At 45.9% G+C, this 18,362-nt stretch overlaps 2 protein-coding genes across 4 annotated transcripts; both read left to right on the top strand.

The window, feature by feature from the left end:
• The first annotated feature begins 879 nt into the window (after positions 1-879).
• Positions 880-12,869, top strand: Chsy (Chondroitin sulfate synthase). Of its 3 annotated transcripts, XM_076428930.1 has the most exons (8): positions 880-1,411; positions 4,832-4,933; positions 5,560-5,733; positions 5,813-6,546; positions 9,909-10,049; positions 10,128-10,308; positions 11,435-11,791; positions 11,914-12,869. In XM_076428930.1, the coding sequence occupies exons 4-8, from the start codon at positions 5,884-5,886 to the stop codon at positions 12,867-12,869; spliced, it is 2,298 nt and encodes a 765-aa protein (XP_076285045.1). In that variant the 5' UTR covers positions 880-1,411; positions 4,832-4,933; positions 5,560-5,733; positions 5,813-5,883. The 3 variants fall into 3 exon arrangements, with proteins under 3 accessions (XP_076285045.1, XP_076285043.1, XP_076285044.1); XM_076428928.1 differs by having other exon boundaries at positions 5,560-6,546; XM_076428929.1 differs by lacking the exon at positions 880-1,411 and adding an exon at positions 1,429-3,632 and having other exon boundaries at positions 5,560-6,546.
• A 1,478-nt stretch (positions 12,870-14,347) lies between these two features.
• LOC143211149 (uncharacterized) lies at positions 14,348-16,165 on the top strand. The gene is given in 3 exon segments (XM_076428610.1): positions 14,348-14,780; positions 15,068-15,159; positions 15,594-16,165. Coding segments are annotated over 3 exon segments (1,059 nt in total). The 5' UTR covers positions 14,348-14,353; the 3' UTR covers positions 16,134-16,165.
• Positions 16,166-18,362: the final 2,197 nt, after the last annotated feature.

Here is an 18,362-nt window from a genome sequence, read left to right as displayed (position 1 = left end):
GTCAGCCGCTTATTCCGCCAGTCTCCCGACAGTGTTCCGAAAGATAAGAATATTTTTAGAGGGTCACGAGTTCTAAACTTAGACCTCGCGCACGTTCGATCGCGGGTCCCGCTCCAAAATTTAGGTAATCGGGTCTGTATCGATAATCTATAGTGAAATAAAAATAGAATCTCGACTTCGGGGAAGTAGTATTCGAATAGCTAGAGTATATTTAATTTGTTGGTCACCGAGGAACGGGATCAGTGATTTTATCAACAGATTCCACGGATTATGATATAATAGCACGAGTCTCACCTTTTCCTGTGATGCTTGAGAAAAGAGAAAATGCACTTGATAAGACATTCCAACAACGAAGATAATAGTAGGAAACAAACATTTCCAGCAAACCAAGTATTAAACTGATTAAAAAAACAATCGGGGGATCCCAGCCAGCAAGCACCGAAGCGTCCACGATGATCTCTTCAGCGCAGCGGCGAGCCTAATAATTTCAGGCTACGATGGGCACTGCTAATCGTGCGTGCTGGCATAAGCAAGTTGCCCATCTGTCGAGATTCCGGACGCGCTGAAAGACCATGAAGAAACACGGTTAGGGGATACCGTAGGTTCTTGCATAAGCTTTCTTCTTATTCGTAGATGTGCGCACGTGCATCTGGAAATCTCAAGGAATCTGTCGACCTCCGCGTGGTCAAAACCAATCCTTGGCCTTATGGGGAAGCAAAAAGGAGGGGAAGGGAAAGGTTTAAGGGTGTCGAAGGTTGCCGAGGTCAGGAGCAGAGGGACGTAGGATGCGCGTGTGTCCGTTGGCTTCGGACACGAGACCGAGAGGATTCGTGTGCCCGTGGCCGATGTGGACGTGGACGCGGACGTGTCGAGGGAGTTTAGTATAGACCGATCAGGCGAGCCGATCACAGGCTGCCTGGCTGACTGCTTGCTCGGCTGCCTGACTACTAGCAGGCCTGACTGCCGGCTCAGCTCGGTCTCGGTCTCTTCTCGTTCAGTCGCTGTCCCGACATCCTGCTCGCAACACGTCCGCGGTCGGTGCCATTCTGTAGCTTGGAGCCTCTACACGTTTCTCTCGTCCGATCCTCTAAACTGGACCTGCGATCCTCTAAACTGATGGGCCTGTGATGCCGCGGGGGACTCAGCTGGGCCTAGCCGGGGCTTTTTTCGGCGCCGGATAGACCACGTGGAATCCCGAAAAGCAATCTCGGAGTCTGCAACTCGCTGAATCACCTTTTCATACCTACCTCGGCCGTTCGCTAATTAAACCGGTGTATTCGAAGTCGTTAGTGGAACACCGTTCTTGTGCGAACAGTGACCTTCGGATCGGAATCTCGTGGGTGGATTCAGCGAGGTTTCCACTAGTGAACAACGCGTGATCCAGTGGATCCTGAAATTTGTTATGTTCCAAGTAAGTGCTCAAATTGGGAATACAGTGGACACACAAAGGAAACATTGTTTAAGTCGTTGCACGACGAGGTTGGTTAGTTATCCTTGTCTAAACCCGTGAGTTGCTTATAAGACCGTGTTCAAGCCAGAAGTTGTCGATGACTCGAGATTCCTACCGGTTGATTGAACAACAAGATTTGTCTTCGAGTCGAGTCACGACCGCGACAAATCTGCCCCGTTAACGTGCCATTGGCCACGATGATCCTGCCTAGATCTGTCTGTGGGAACAATTAGCGGGGACCTCGTTCCTCGTAACAGCTCCTAATGGCCGGGTCTCTGCCGGTCAGGTCAGTCCGACTCGCTAATGCCTGTCGATAACCACAATGGGTCCCGAAGAACCTGCTTGTTATTGCGAGAGGAAAGAGAGGCTTTCTTCCGAGTCGTTTCCTGCATTCAAATTTTTCGAATGTAGGACCCTTCGGAGAATCTTAAATTCAGACTCTTCCTACAAATCAATAAAGGTTTACTCTGTAAAGTTCCGGCAGGTGTGACAGTTCTGTTTGCCTCTTTTGTTTCAATTTTATGGTAAGGTCCTTCGTGAAATTTTCAAAATGGCTAGCCTATGGGTTGAAGTCATTTTATTCTTGTCCGAAATTCATTCACAGTCTTTCCAGCTTGTTAGACTAGTCTGAGAGGTTCTGGGAAGTGTTAGATCATTGTCAAAGTTCTTGGTTCGAAGAGAATTTTTGGAAGAGGTTCAATGAGTCAACGAACTCGAATAGAGTCAAGCTCATTGTCACTGGCTCGTGTCATCCGTTGGTGATTCATTTGGATAGAAATTTTGTGTGATGCTAAGTTTCCTCGTAGAATTTCAAAATGGGTATTGTAAGGGTCGATATAGCTTCATGCTCCTTCCAAAGTAATGCTCTTCAGGGTTCTACAGATAACTGTGGGAAGCGTGGGGCCATTTGTAGAGGTTGTTCAGAGCGTGAACAGAATTTTCGATAGAGTTCAATGAGTCGACGAACTCGGATCGCGACTCATTGTCGCCAGCTCGTTCCCGTCTTCTTCACAGTAATGAACTAGACGGTGAATGCGGGAACTAGCGATCTGGAACTGACTTTCGGCTGAAACCGGTTCTCCCGTCTTTCGTCCACGTCCTCGTCCGTGGCGCGTCACTCCGTATCCTATCCTTTAACGGGATCAACAACAGAGATTTCGTGGATTCGAGCCGTGTAATTGCGATTGTCGTCAACGACACCGGTCGCCGATAGCGACAGCGATTCACGGAACGCGTCTGTAACGGTATCGGAACAAAGTTTTGCAAAGGATATATGTGGTCGATAGTATTGCAATTTTCATCAAGCGAAATCGAACTTCCAGGAGAGCGTAGTTTCGTATTTTTCTGTGATTTATCTTCTCCGCGACATACTATAATATTTCCGACTAATCTTTTCTACCGCACCGATAAGATTGTGGACGCGAAGAAACACTATATTTACGGATTGCCTTTCGACATGCTTTCGTTCCTTCGAGGCCACGATAAATCGTATTAACGGAATCTCCGGTTCTTTCTGTAGCGCGTAATCCTGCCGCGATTGTGAGAACGGAAACGCGCGTATGTGTTGCGGCTAGAAACAATCATGGATGACCATCAGAGGTCTTACAATCGGCCGCGATCATTAATTTACAGTTAACGAGAGCGTTAACCTTCTAATTATTGCAATTAACTTTTACCGGTGCGTCTGAGTTTATTCTTGAAATCTGTGCGCATCGTTTCTTTTAATCGGCGATTGTATAAATTATGCCAGCCCCGAGATTCGATGACTGCCCGCATTCGGATATGTACATCAGCCGGCAGAGAACCGGTTTCGCCAAGGGACAATTCCGTCCCTTTGTCTACGCCGATTTAGGGAATAAATATTCGGCCAACCGGCCCCAAAAGGACTCCGAACATCCCTCGGACTCGGGAACAGTCCTTTTCTTGCATTATTGTCGGCCAGATACCATCCACGAGACTTCCACTAAAATTCCTAGAAGAGTTTCCCCGGTTAGAACTTTGAACGAGGAAAAAATTTAAGTAGCTCCTCTAATGGACGAGATAACGACCGTCGAGTATTCGAAGTATCGTTCGAGAGCTTGCGAGTACACTTCAATTAATTACGTCGCGTCGCCGAGGAATTAGTACGCGCGGAATCTTAATGAAACATCGCCTCGAGCTAGGACCCACAGAAAAATATTCGGTAAGCAGCTGCATTCTAGCTGCCTGTATTTGTTTTTCGAAGGTGAGCTTAGTTTCTAATATCGAAGACTAAACAGTACTTTATATTTTACCGTTTTTTTTTCTTGTAATTTAATATGTTCATTCATTTCCCACGGAAGTATTTGTGAATTTAGATGTTGAAGAATTTTTACAACAATATGTGCTCCAATATTGGAATGTATTGTAAAAGCAAGAACGGAGCGATCTTTTGCGATCTTTTGATCGCAATACGAGCTTGAACAATATTCAATCGCTTCCCACGAACGGGTCTTTATAAATTTAATAATATAATTATAGAATAACTCGTAGAGGTGTAAAGCGGTAATTTAGTGTGAACGATGCATAAATGCATCTGGAAGGAAAGGTACAGAATATTGTTCATTGTGCGCGCCTCAGCACACAGTTTGGAACAATTGGGTAATGCCCCTGGTTAGCAGCACGTGTACTATACGCATTCCTCCGTCTAATTTGCGAAGGTAACAGTAACCGCACGCTTAATTCACCGAGAACGTCTTATAACGGCGTGTTGGGTTGTTGCTTACGAATATTGTACATATGTACGTACATACAAACAGCATTGTGCCTTTCGAACCTGAGACTTTCTGAGGCGGCTTTGTGCGTGTTATCGATAGACTGCGGATTTGAAGTATTACTGGTGTAAATGATTAGGTGAAATATCATATAAAACAGTCGAGAGATAAAAGGAATTTAATGCTACTAATAGATATTTCATTTCTTTGTAATCGGTGCAGAACATTATTATTTCGCACAAAGATCGGCAGTCTAATTATCAACCGCATGGAAAATAAAAAGCACGTCGAGTCAATAAGCATGACAACCACGTGGATACGCTGTTAAATAGCCTGAATTGAATCAGTTTTATTGTACGACATGGCGAACATTTCGATCATCGCGATCGATAATTGAACAATACGCATCACTGAGGATGCGTCTGTTGAATTCAAATCGTGACGCGTCAATTTATCGATTGCGAAATAAACGTTCGACGAGTCGACGAAGAACAAATCCACGCCGAATGTTAATCGGTGACGTACTTTCAGTTTTTAGCACGTGTGCGACCTTAAGCCTTTCCTGGAGCCACTCACACATATTGATCGTAATAATTTTTGTCGTCGGTCAGCTTACTTCATTATCAAACACTATCTGTGTTCCTTTCAGATTAAGATGTACGATAGACACGCCAGCTGTTCGAAAATACGCGGACAGTTTCCCAGTAAGCTCCGCAGAATGCAGTCGCCGGGACTACCGATAGGATTCGATGTAAGTTCTAGCCACGATCAATATTCCTGTTTTACGTCATAAGCAAATATAAATCTGTCGCTGATAAAACGCAACCGGGACTCGTCCGATTCAGTCAACTCCCTCGCAAATGACTGGACAAACAACGATCCTCTTTGTAGTCTTGCCGAGGAACGACGAAAAACACACAATCAAAGTTTGTATTTTAAACGGCAAACAACCTTGGATCAAGGTCCAGTGGAGGCTTGAGTGGAGTCGTCGCTTTGGGGACCCAACTCGGTCAAGACGGTGTACCTTCTCTGTCGAGCCAAGAAACTCTTTAAAATAATAGTCGACTTTCCTGAGCCTTTTCGCTTGCCACCAGCCGTGGCACCACAATGGCTTATTGAGAATATTTTATGATCCACGTATAGTAGAAGACATTATGGTATCTGCACAATGGATGTACTATTATATTAGCCGGGAACAGTTCAAGCATTTTTATGGTTGCGTTTAGAAGACCTTCAGCAATTTGATTCTAATAAACCTATAGTTATAAAACGAGAATAATTTCCCTAATTTTTGGACCGGTACAAAACTTCTCGTACCAACACCTTTTCGTCCAGTGAGAAATAATATAATTAAAGCACGACGTTTCTGGTCTGCAGGTCTAATCGGAGCCCGCGCTCATTTCCAGAGGGAGCAATGGGCCCGGTCGAATTCCCGGGAATTTCGCGAATTAGCACAATAGAATCGTTAAAGACGACGGCGGCGATCGTTAGAAAGATGGCGATGAACCCAGCCGGTGGTCCAGGGACCCCGGAAGAGTACCAATGGAGGAGGTGACGTATCACCCAGTGATGCGTAAACGACGTGGATTGGCCAGCGCCGTTCTGGGCCTGATAGTGGGCCTTCTCCTAGGTTTCCTGATCCAAAGTTTCCGGATCCTGTCGTCCAGCCATCAGCAACGGATCAACGTTTACGTATCTTCGATGGCTGGGCCACGTATCGTCGCGAGGCCATCATCGACGGGAAACATTCTTAGGCTGACGGACGAGGAGCAGATAAACAGTTCATCGTCGAGCCTGGTATTCGTGGGCGTGATGACAGCTAGCAAGTACCTCGACACGAGAGCCAAGGCCGTGTACGAGACGTGGGGTAAGGATCTTCCAGGTAAAATCGCCTTTTTCTCGTCGGAGAGCTCCACGGTTCCGGAGAACTGTCCTGATTTGCCTTTGGTGGCCCTGCCGCGAGTCGACGACACCTATCCGCCCCAGAAGAAGTCGTTCATGATGCTCCAGTACATGTGGAACAATTTCGGCGATCGTTTCGAGTGGTTCCTCAGGGCCGACGACGATGTTTACGTGAGGACAGATCGTCTGGAGGAACTTTTGCGATCCGTCAACTCGAGGAGAGCCATGTACATTGGTCAAGCTGGCAGAGGGAACTCGGAGGAATTCGGTTTATTGTCCTTGGAGTACGATGAGAATTTCTGTATGGGTGGGCCTGGCGTTATTCTCTCCAGGGAGACCTTGAGGAGGATTGTGCCGCACATCAAATACTGCCTGAGACATCTGTACACCACGCACGAGGATGTCGAGCTGGGGAGGTGCGTGCAGAAGTACGCTGGCATACCTTGCACCTGGAGCTACGAGGTAACACCCTCTTATCAATTAGTGCATGTTAGCTTTGCTGGGTTCAGGAGGCGCGGGAGATCAATGGTTACTGCTAAACACAATGGCACGTTGTGTTTAACAGTGTAGTTTTTCCAAGATATACAGACTTCAAAGTCATGTTTTACTGTACGCAGGATATGACTCGGAGGATCTCTAAACGATTTTTACACGATTCTTTGGATAGGTAAAATTAATGGTCGCTTTTAGGTAGCTAAACACAATGGCACGCTGTGCTTAAACGTGTAGATTCAAGATAAACAACTTTACAGTATGATTTGCACAAATGTATGACTTAAAACATCTGCAAAAGACTGTGAAACAATTATTGGCCCATACAGGACTCTTGCTGCAACGTGATCTTTGTCGTCTTTGTTTCTTCTTTCCTTTTATGAGTTCGTATTCATATGTATTTACATAGTGTATCCAGGTGTGGTGCTAGTACCGTATCTCGAATTCTTCGCTCGATGGTGCACTCGGTTACATTCAGTTCTGCAACTTCCATACTTATTCAAATATTTTAATGAAATTTTCTTTGGAATGTTCACGAAGAATGAGGCTTTCGATATCAATACTAAAAAAGAAACGAATGAGAGGGGAATGAGAATACACGAGAGGAAATTAGACGAGAGTACCGAAGTAAACTCTTTCAGATTCGCTCTCGTCAAACTTATTTCGTAGATCTATTCTTTCCACGGACGTGTCCCTACATTGTCCAGCTGCTTCGCGTGTCCCGCTGCCGTTCACATAACATTAAATCTATTTTCGCTCGTCCTCCTTTACCGTCTCGTTCTCTCCCCATCCGTTTTTCTCTTTCTCTCTCTCTCTCGTCTCTCTTCGTTTCATGTGCACACACAGTCGCGTAAGTTACACAGCACGTGTAATTTGTTGATCGACACAAGCTCACGGTTCATTAGAACGCCGGGCTATCCCACAGAACGCAACACGTACGCGTTACCGCTTTCTACACGTACTAGTTACCTGATGAGCGATGCATCGGAGGAATCTCCGTTCCGGGTAACGGTGACTCGTCGAGGAATCCTACTACATATACATCGCGTACAAATAAGCAATCTTCGTTCCTTACTATCGTTTTGCTCATTTTTTTCCTGAGGATGTTTTCGAGTTTAACGCCTCGCGTATGAATAGACGCTCATTGTCAGTCGAAAACCGTTTGGCTAATTAACACGCCACACGCTCCTGTGGTTTGCTGACTCATCCTGAACTTTCTGCTGAAGCTGTTTGATATTTCCACGATTAAACAGCTGGGATCCTGTTAAACCGCACCTAGAGATGCCTTTCGCAGCACCGTGTTGTAGTCTAATCCGTGCATGGTTCGTGGAACTATTAATTCGAATAATCTGGGACATGTTCGAGCCGCTAGAACGGAAAGTGACCGGAAAATTGTTCTGTCAAGGATCGTTATGATTTTTCAAGGAATTTGTCTAAAGCGTACCTGACGCTATAAAGGAATGTCGCGTGGAACTATGAAAATTTCGCGAGCGGTACACCCAGGCGAGCCTTGACAGACGGCAATTGGCGCAAACAGAACCGGAGTTAAGGTTAAAGTATGAACTTCCTGCCCGCGTACGTCCGATAATTATTGCTATCAGGAACGCGTAGACGCATCTTGGTGAAACACCGGCCCCGACAGAACGGGTGTTAATCAAGCCGTGAGACCAAGTGGGTGTGGTGTTCTCCAGTTACACACAATCGTTCCAGGAGCGTTGCATCTCGCTTGCTCGTATCCCATGCGAGCATTTCCCTCGGCGCGGCGCGGCGCGGCGGTTTCTTTTTGCGATTTACTCTGTCTGTAATCGAAAACGTGCGGTGCTCGTCCGTGTGTTCCGTACCGGATCGTCTCGATCTCGTGAACATCATGCGGTTAGATCACGGTAGAACGCATTCACGATGTCGCAAGCCGATAAGGGAATCGTAAAAGCTGATACGTTGAACGATCAGACGATACACGGGAAGTATGCGAAAAATCGCGAGCAAACACTACAATACTACAATAATTTCTATGTTGCGTTCCACGTTGAGCGTCGCACCGGTAGCTATTAAGTGTTTCGACCTTACGTCGAGTGTCAAGACGGGAATGAATGGAGTGGCAGTAGGTTAGCAGGGTACGATTTGTTCGTATCTAACGAGTGACATCCTCCGCCGTGCGTTTTACCTTTCAAACGGGTGCCGTTTCAATAGGATGCACGCGGTGCAAGACACTTCGGTGCAACCGAAGTGCAACCACATTCACTTTTGGCGTTCACGTTCGATCGACGCGCTCTCTTTTCCTCATTATCTACGAAATCCTTGGCTACGATTCGCCTATTCGTGGCTCAACTTTTTTTCTCCGTTTTTTTTTATCGTTCTGGCCCGGTTTTATTAGGATTTCCTCAATCCACAACAATCCTTTTGATTGGATCGTGTTTCGGGCCACGCCGTCGCGTCGCGTCGCCGGCAATGTGACATAATAGCGAGCGTGCACCGTCGCGCAACATTGAGCGCACACCGGCGTGCAGTTCGATTAAATTATTCCAAGGAGGTCTATACGTAGATTCATGCACTTCGTGCTGCAAATTGCTGCTGCCTAACCGTTCTACCACGGAACGCCGAGTGTCAAGATGGAGAAGAATCACTCGACCTGGTCATTGGGTTAGCAGGGTACTATTCGCTTGTACTTAACGACTAACATCCTCATCTGTGCATTGTACCTTCCGGGTTAACTCGATGATAACGTACCCCGTATACCATGCAGATGTGTAGCCCGCGTATTTAAATCTGTCACGTCGCACCAACCTGCGCTTCTAACTGTTTAAGGCTTAAAGGGGGTAGACTCGTTTTCAGGATTGCAAGGATGCGGGATACGCCTTCTAATTTCTCAATAATGCAAAGATGGGGTTTTCAGTAGTCAAAAGCGCTAGATAAAAGATCAATCTAATATCGCCCTCAAAAATCCTATATTTACGTTTACGAGGCGTTTACGAGCGGCAACGCGTAGCTGTCGCAGCTTTATGAAAATAGCTACGTTTACAAATTACGCCTTGTAAACGCCCATCTTTGCATTATTGAGAAATGAGAAGGCACATAACAGATAGAGGAAGCTTTCGATAGAACTATAAATATTTCGCTGTACTCGTTCGTAACGAATTAATTCGACGGTGGGAAACGTTTCTGCAATTGGAAGCCTAATAAAGAATATGAATCAGACTGCATTTTAATTAAATACGCGCAGGGGAACGGATTCGATGAGGATGTCGCAATCTAATGGTCATTAATGTCCGTCTTCTTAGTCTTAATTGCATGCCGGCGATACGAGCATGCATCGGATGCTTTCACTGTTGCAGATGCAGTCCATTCTCTATCACAACAGCAGCGGGGCACGGGCGTTCACCGGAAACCTAAAGAAAAAAGAAGTACATCGTGCTATTACTTTGCATCCTGTCAAAAGCCCGCCGCATATGTACCGTCTGCACAATTACATGAGGGTAGGTAACCACTTGACGTAATATTACCTGCAATCAACTTCTATCGGTGTGGCGCAATAGGTGATATTTCCATTGCAGGCTCTTCGTATACAGGACTTGCAACAGGAAAGGCTGAATCTCCACAAAGACATTTACACCATGGCGAAGCAGCTGGGCATGGCTACCGAGAACTTGAAAAGCTTTGAAATAGCTGACAGCGTGCCGCTGTTTCCGGTTGATCCTCATTCGATGGAGTACCCCGGGGATACGGAAATATTGGGTAATTGTCAATTGGTTCTGCAGAATCATTCTAACAATTATTCTTTCGAAATCTACTTGCAAGACACTATTCACAGGAATTATATTAGACTGTGTGGATTTTACGCATTTAGGCGATTACTTTCAACTGAATGAGATTATTAAGAATATACTAGAGAGACTGAAGAAAAAAATGAAACGGTTCTGCCGATTGGTGCCAGTAGATTGAGCAAATTCTGTAGATTGAGTGAGCCAATTACATAAAATTGTTCGCATAGCTGGCAATTAATACGCTCTTTTATCCAGCAGGAAAAAAAAGAATTAGCGGAATCGATAGAAAGCAGGTTAATCTCGTCCTTGCGAATCGCTGTCAAATAACGCAGACGTCTGCGGTGGGATGTCACTGGGACATCGTCGTCGGTTTCAAGAACAATCGCGTTTCCGTGGATGTGCGTTATTAATAGAGCCACTTAAAATGATTAACTCGTGCGAATTGATCGAGCTGGACCGACTAAGCGGCGCTGAAACGACGCGCATACACGAGACGATTCGTTTCAGCCCATCAACGGTTACGATCGGAATTTCGATCGTGATTCGACTCATTTCCATTTTCTGCAGTTAACACCGTGATCGCTCTTGACATGTAATAGCGCGATCAGTGGATAAAGTGGTTCACCGCGTTATATCCGTCGCGAAACGGTCGAATATTATATCCTTTCACGGTTCTCTACATTTTCTAATGCGATCCGGCACCCTTCAGAAAAATCGTCGAGAATTCAAACTTTTATCGTGGCAAATAGAAATCGTTTCGCTGGTCCAATAGAATCGTCTTCAAATTGACTGGCGTGCTTAGCGTATTATAGCCAGTGCGACGCGATATTAACACTCGGTTTACGGGACCTACCAAAATGACGGCTTCTAATATTCTTAATCTACGATTATTAAGATCGTAAAGATTCCTTCCCCGAGGAATTATTCACCAAATTAGTTTCTTGGGGTATACATTATTGGGAAAATGGTTAAAAATTTGGGTAGACACATTCTTGTTATGTTTATAAAATAAAGTGAAATAGTTATTTCTAAAGCTCCGTAAACGTAGTGTTAAAGACGAAATCGACACTGGAAATAATTAGAATGCATTGCCGCAGGTGTTCCGACAGGCCTGCGATCGTTCAAGCCGTCGACCAGCCGCGACGTAATTCCCTGGGATTTTCTCTCCCGGTCGGAATACAGTTTAGCGGATTCGAATCCCCGTAGGAGGATCCACAGCGACATAAAGGAGGGTCTGGAGGACATCACGCGCGAAGTAATGGCCTCCATAAACGCGTGCTCGCGGCAGCGTGGCCGCGTCGTCGAGGAAAGGTCGGCCCTATACGGGTACAGACGGGTGGATTCTTATGGCGCTGACACGATACTGGATCTTCTACTGGTGTACCGGAAGTACCGGGGTCGAAAGGTCACGCTGCCAGTCAGGAGACACGTCTACCTCCACCAGCACTTCACCGGTACCATTTCACACCAAAACCATACTTCCTGAATCTCTGAAATTGTTGCTTCGCAGAAATCGTTTCCGAATCGTTGTGAAACGACCGATAACACACTCTCATTTCTCTTTTTCCGCTTCCAGGACTGGAAATACGGGAAACAGTAGACGGGGAGGAGGTGGATGAGACTAAGAGACATCGAGAAAACGACAAGCCGCTGCAGAGCATATTCCGCGGTGGTTTCCTGAACCTGAATTTCAACTCCGAGGAGGAAGATCCGGTCAGGAGCAAGCCGATCCACTTCGTTCTTCCCTTGGCCGGCAGGTACGAGGTGTTCCAAAGGTTTCTACAAAATTACGAAGACGTCTGCTTGACCAGCGACCAGAGGACAGCTCTGCTGGTCGTCCTCTATCAACACAAAACCGAAAACTCCTTCAATAAAACGATAGACATGATCGAGCAACTCAAGTACAAGTATAGGAGCACAAGGATCGATATTCTGCCTGCTTCAGGATCGTTTTCCAGGGCGAGAGCGCTCGATTTAGCAACGTCGAAGTTGAATAACGACGATCTGATGTTCTTCGTTGATGTAGATATCGTTTTCACCGAGCCCGCGCTGTATAGGATAAAGACGAACACTCTTTTAGGCAAACAGATCTATTTCCCCGTGGTGTTTAGTCAGTACGATCCGAAAATCGTAGGTGGACAGGGACGAGACGCGTTTGCTATCGACGAGACTTTCGGTTACTGGAGGCAGTTCGGTTTTGGTATAGTCTCGCTGTACAAACAGGACTATCGAGCTGTAGGTGGCTTTGATCTGTCCATTCGAGGTTGGGGCAAGGAGGACGTGGACTTCTTCGAGAAAACCGTGAAGTCTAGCATCAAGATCTTCAGGGCTGCCGACAGGGGACTTGTTCACGTGTATCACGACGTGGAATGCAGCAAGGACCTTTCGGACGTGCAATTGTTAATGTGCTTGGGCACCAAGGCTGACACTTACGCAGGGATGGAGACCCTAGCTAAAATGATCTACCAGAATCCTGGCATCCTGCGATTCGCCAAAGCGAAAAGAGCGAATTTGACGAATTCTGCCGGTTGAGGAAATGGCTGACAGTGGCCGTCGTTACTCCCGTCGATAAGGAAGGAATTGCGATTTCCGAGTGCATAAACATTTTTGAAGACTTGGAACATTTGTACATACACAGTGTGATTGTGGTACTTCGAGTACCGGATATTTAAGAGTGACATGAATTCACCAAAGCCATTGCTGTAGAAGTTTAAGAACGTGATCACGCTCGTAATGGAAACCAGCTGTACCGGTCAAACAGACCGCAAACTATGTTACTGTAAAATTGTAAGCTACGAATCTGCGACTGTTAGCGTACAAGATTTCGTTGATCTTCCGTGTGTTAATGATTTCGGCATTATTCGCACGAGGAATAGTGCACTTCGTGCACGCGATGAAAAGTGCATTATTAATTTTTATCGATTACTATAGTCGCGCGCGTGTTCATCTCTCTCGCGGTATTTCCGATTTTGCCAGGGAAAACATAATGGTAAAAAAAAGTTTCTGCGCGAGAGAATCACGAACAAGACGATTCGAGATGCCAATACGTTCTAAGAACGTTCCGCTGAATCAGTTGTGTAAGTACATGTGATATTATCGTGCCTTGTATAGACTTTTATTTGTGAATTTTATGTACTGCCTATTTTATCGTACCTATTTGTACCTACACGCGACCAGTTGTGAAAATCCGGCGCTCGAGCACCATCCACTTGCATAATCGTTTATGCAATTCTCGCTCGCCGAGATGCTTCGACATTTCATCGAATTCCAAATAAAATTTCTCTATTGAATAATCGCGTTGCGTCAATTGCTGCGTCTCGGTACAAACGCGTCCTCTAATGCTCATCAACCGATTCGAGCCGCCATCTTCCTCGCTGTTCTTTCGCCGAAAACAGTCCCAGCAGGCCGTTTTCCAGCAAACACTATTAGCATGTATTAAACAGAACACTCTTATGGGCACACTTCATAAATCCACCTGTGCGAGTGTTCGCCATATTTCTCTCAGTAGAAAGTGTCTTCAGCTTATACGGTCCTGGCTCAAGGTCCCTTTAAGGATCGTGTCGAAACTCGCCAATTAATCGATGATCGCAATTAACCGATATTCCAGCGAATCTTTCCTCGACGTCGATCCTCTTTCTTTCCTTTTCGGAAAATCCCCGACACGAAGAGAGTAGATCCGAGATTAGCTGCAATCGGCATTGAAGGGAAGAGCATCGTGCTTCTCTTTGCTTCTTTTCTATTGAACGCGTCGCAGCACGTTCAAAGCTCCGATTGAAGCAAACGAAGGAACGTGAGAGGCGTGAATGGTCAGACCCGTGACCAACTACGACTCGTAGGAAGTCATAATTTATCGCTCAAGCTCAAGGTCGGTGCATATCGTTCGCCACAATCGTGTCGGACTCCGACCAAGCAAGTCACAACTCGTATTTCGCAACTATTCGACGCGAACGCGTGTTCTGTTCGATAATCGTTCGCGTCTCTCATTTTTGGCGTGACAGATCTAGCAGAGGAACAAAATGAGACCTCTATTGGTCCTGCTAGGGCTGACGGTCCTTTTAACGACAGCTCCGATCGAGGGTAAAATCCTGGAAGAGTGCGATGCTGTCAGGGAACTGCAAAGAGCCGGAATTTCGAGGAGTCTGATCAGCAACTGGATCTGTCTGATGGAGAACGAGAGCGGATTGAACACCCAGCTTGTTACCGGACCATACACAGCCTCCAGCTATAGTTACGGAGTCTTCCAGATCAACAGCGCTAAATGGTGCTCCAGAGGACACACCGGAGGCATCTGCAACAAACGCTGCGAGGATTTTGCGAACGATGATATCCAAGACGATATCACCTGCGCTAAGATGATCTACGCTCGCGAGGGATTCAAAGCGTGGAACGGATGGCTGAAGAAATGCAAGAACAAACCCCTGCCTAATATTTCCAACTGTTTCCGATAGGAATGCGATCTCGAGCACGGATGATGGTGATGATCACGACGATGATGGTGCGATTTTACACCCGGTTACTGTGAATTTCTATGCAAACGATTCTCTTAGCCATGGCATTCATATGTATGAGTTTCTATTTTCGTATGTTTTTACATAAAAATATATCCTATTTTTACCAGAATGATCCTCTAAATTTTATTGAGTTCTGCTAAATTCTCTTTCGAGATGCGGAGGGTGTTTTTTTACTGCTGGGAAATTAGTATTTATATTTGATCTGATTCTATCTGGTAGGACGTTTTCTCGGCCAAAAGAAATCCTCCATCGGCGCGATTTCATTCAAGGACGTTTGTTACTCCTCATCCTCCTACACCATAGCTGACAAGGTAAGTTCAACAATCGCAAAACATAGTTAAGGCATCAACGATTAACAATACAAATTCTCCTCCCTCGAAAATTCAAGATCCGCAGCGGCCCCAAGCCACAGGCAACATCTAAAATCACTCCCACGTTCTTCAACAGATCATTATCATTTTTCGAGAGATACCGCTGCTCTTGAGATAATCGTTGTTTCTAGTATCCCGAGAACGATGTCCGGCGATAAGATCGACCTTCGAAAGATCTTACAGAAAGCTGCAGTCGAAAAAGAGGGACCATATCGAAGCGGCAGTGCTTCCTCCAAGCAGAACGATAATAATTAGCCACTCGAGGTTATCGCGCGGCGTGCAGTGCGACGACGCCAGGAGGCAAAGAAAAACGTCACATATGTATAATCGTGAACACACGTCGCGATTGTGTGCCGCAACAGTAAGACGCGAAGCCTCGCCGTGTCAATCGACAACGAAGAACCGTCCGAGAGAAAATGAAGACGTTTTGGCTGATCACGACTGCAATGGCAGCACTGTCGTTTCTCGGAGAGGTGCATGGTAGGATCCTGACGGATTGCGAAGCGACGCACGAGCTGCAAAGAGCTGGCATCTCCAGGACCTTCGTTAGCACCTGGGTCTGCCTGATGCAGAGCGAGAGCGGCATGAACACCAGACTGATCACTGGCCCGAAGACAGCTTCCAGCTTCAGCTTCGGCGTCTTCCAAATCAACAGCGCGAAATGGTGCTCCAGAGGACACGCAGGAGGCATCTGCAACAAACGCTGCGAGAGCTTCGCCGACGATGACATCCAGGACGATATAGTCTGCGCCAAAACCATCATGGAGAGGGAGGGATTCAAGGCCTGGAACGGCTGGCTGAAGAATTGCAAGAACAAGCCACTCCCCAACATCTCCAAGTGCAGGCGATAAAGATCTTCCTCAGATTTTCCTCGGGATGTTGATTATTATATCAAAGTCTTCGGTTCTGTGTGAAAACATTGAAATATATATATACTAATCTTTTATTACCGTGACGATTAAATTATTTGTTCGAAACTCTTGGAATTGATCTCGCTCGCGTGACGACACCCCTCCTCAAAGGATTAACACTTTCACACTTTAACAATTCACCAGGGAAAAGAATGTGTTAAAAATCTGGGTGATTTTGAGATTTTTGTGCGATAAGTACTTGCTGTTGACTCGTCGCAGATGATTAATTATGCCTGCCGATTGAATTTGCTAATGCTATGAGCGGTTAATGCACGCGAGGTGTCTTCGCGGAAGCATGACTCGGGGAATGACTGATGCGATAAAGTGTCTGCGAGTTCAAGGCTCGAGTTCGCGTTGATGGCAACAACGAAAATGTCCACACGAATTTGTTCTTGGTATCTGTACATTCGTTTTACACATTTGCCTAAAAGGCAACTTGGAAATCTTGTTTTACACAACGGGTGTTCTTCGGGCCAACTCGATTGAAACGGTTGCTGCTCTTCAAGAATTTCTTGGGAAATCTTCAGCTATGAATCATAGGTTTTAAACATTATGGAATAATTGCATTGCATTGTTAAGAGAGATTGGGGGTAACTTGGTTTCGACACCGTGATCGTTCGAAGCCGGATTGTCTTTCGAGTAGCTCTTCAAATGGTTGTTGACGGATCACAGAGAGCAATCTGTATTAGTTCGTCTGTATTAGCAGTCTGTATTAGTTCGTCAGCTGGTTTTTTTAAACCGCAGTGATATCGGATAAAGTTGTGTCGTTATCCGACTCGGTGTCGAGCGTATCAATTCGGATTATGCAATGAAGCTGTTCGCGGTTGAAACACTTGCGGGGAGAGCACGGTTTCAAAACAATAGAAACAACGATGGGGAACCGAGTGGCCGGCCGGTCTCTGCGTCCGGAATTTTAACAGACAGCACAATGTCCATCGTTCGAAGCGATAAGTTCGCATGCATATTCGCCGATTATAATATTCGCATATCAACGGGCACGATAGGTAACTACGCTTCTCTTTTCGATGGAGAAACGTTGCGCAAAGGGGGATGTCTTTCAGATGTTTGAACGTCCCTCGAGTTCCTCTTACGTCGTATTACGTTTCGACTCGATTTAGGCCAGACGCGAATCGCGAATCGCGATTCGAGATCAGAGTCGCGTCGCCCGACTTGGCAAGTAAAATCGGTCGGAATGAAACGGTTTAGAAATTCCGACGATTAGAATTACAAAAGCACGCGTGACCTGACTGTGCGAACTCTGTTCCGATTTCGTTCCTCCACACTCGCCGATATGTATCACGGTTCTTGAAGAAGATTCGACCATAATACGAGAACGAGATCGCATTTGCATACATAATCGACCGACGCTTCCGCTAGAGGAATGCTGTGCAATTAAATTTTTATTTCGTGATCGTTGACGCCGCCGTTATCGAGGCTACCGGCCGTAAAAACGCAATCGTTGCGCAAATTGCGCGACAAAATGTCAAGTACACGGTGTTATCGAGATAGCAGGTTAAGAATAGATCGACATTCGGTGTGGCAGCTTCGTGGTCTGATTTTCTAGAACACGATAGAGTCGTTATCTATTCAAGATCCACCAATTTAAACATTCCACCTTTCTCTCCCTTCACTCAACATGCTTCTCGAAATACGGCCACGAGAGCGTCGTCTTCGCCGGTTTTGGGAACGCTTAAAAAGCAGAAAGCAACAATGACACCGAAACTCTGTCCTCACTTTTGCACATTTTAAGAGAAATTTACGGAGACGTCGACGATGAGCGGCCTTGCCACTGCGTTTGACCGTGGAAGTTAAAAAAATAAGAGACAGTTCTGCAGATATATCATTTGTGATTACGTAAATACTGTTGAATACGGTGTTCCAGGAAAATAAACGGCGGACTTCTACGTTCACGGAAACAAAGAGCTGGTATAAAAGAAAATGTAGACAATTTTTATTTTGCATAAAGGTCCGCAGTCTAATGATAACTATTTATGTGAAAATCAATCTGGCTCGATGTAGAGGCAGAAAGAGTTAATTTTTCAGGTCGCACTTTAAGAAGCAGGGTCAGAGAAAATCGTTTAGAAGATGCATTTAATGTTGTGTCTGCTAGTGTCGTCGATGGTGAATGGTCGAGTCCAGTCGACGTGTTCTCACGCGATAAGAAGCGTCGCGAAACAACGCTCTCTTGGACGATCGCTCGACCCGCTCGTCTTTCCGCGTTTCTCTTTTTCC

The sequence above is a fragment of the Lasioglossum baleicum genome, chromosome 8, assembly GCF_051020765.1.
Source record: "Lasioglossum baleicum chromosome 8, iyLasBale1, whole genome shotgun sequence".
Taxonomy (NCBI): Eukaryota; Metazoa; Arthropoda; class Insecta; order Hymenoptera; family Halictidae; genus Lasioglossum; species Lasioglossum baleicum.
This window is presented reverse-complemented; position numbering and strand designations above follow the sequence as displayed.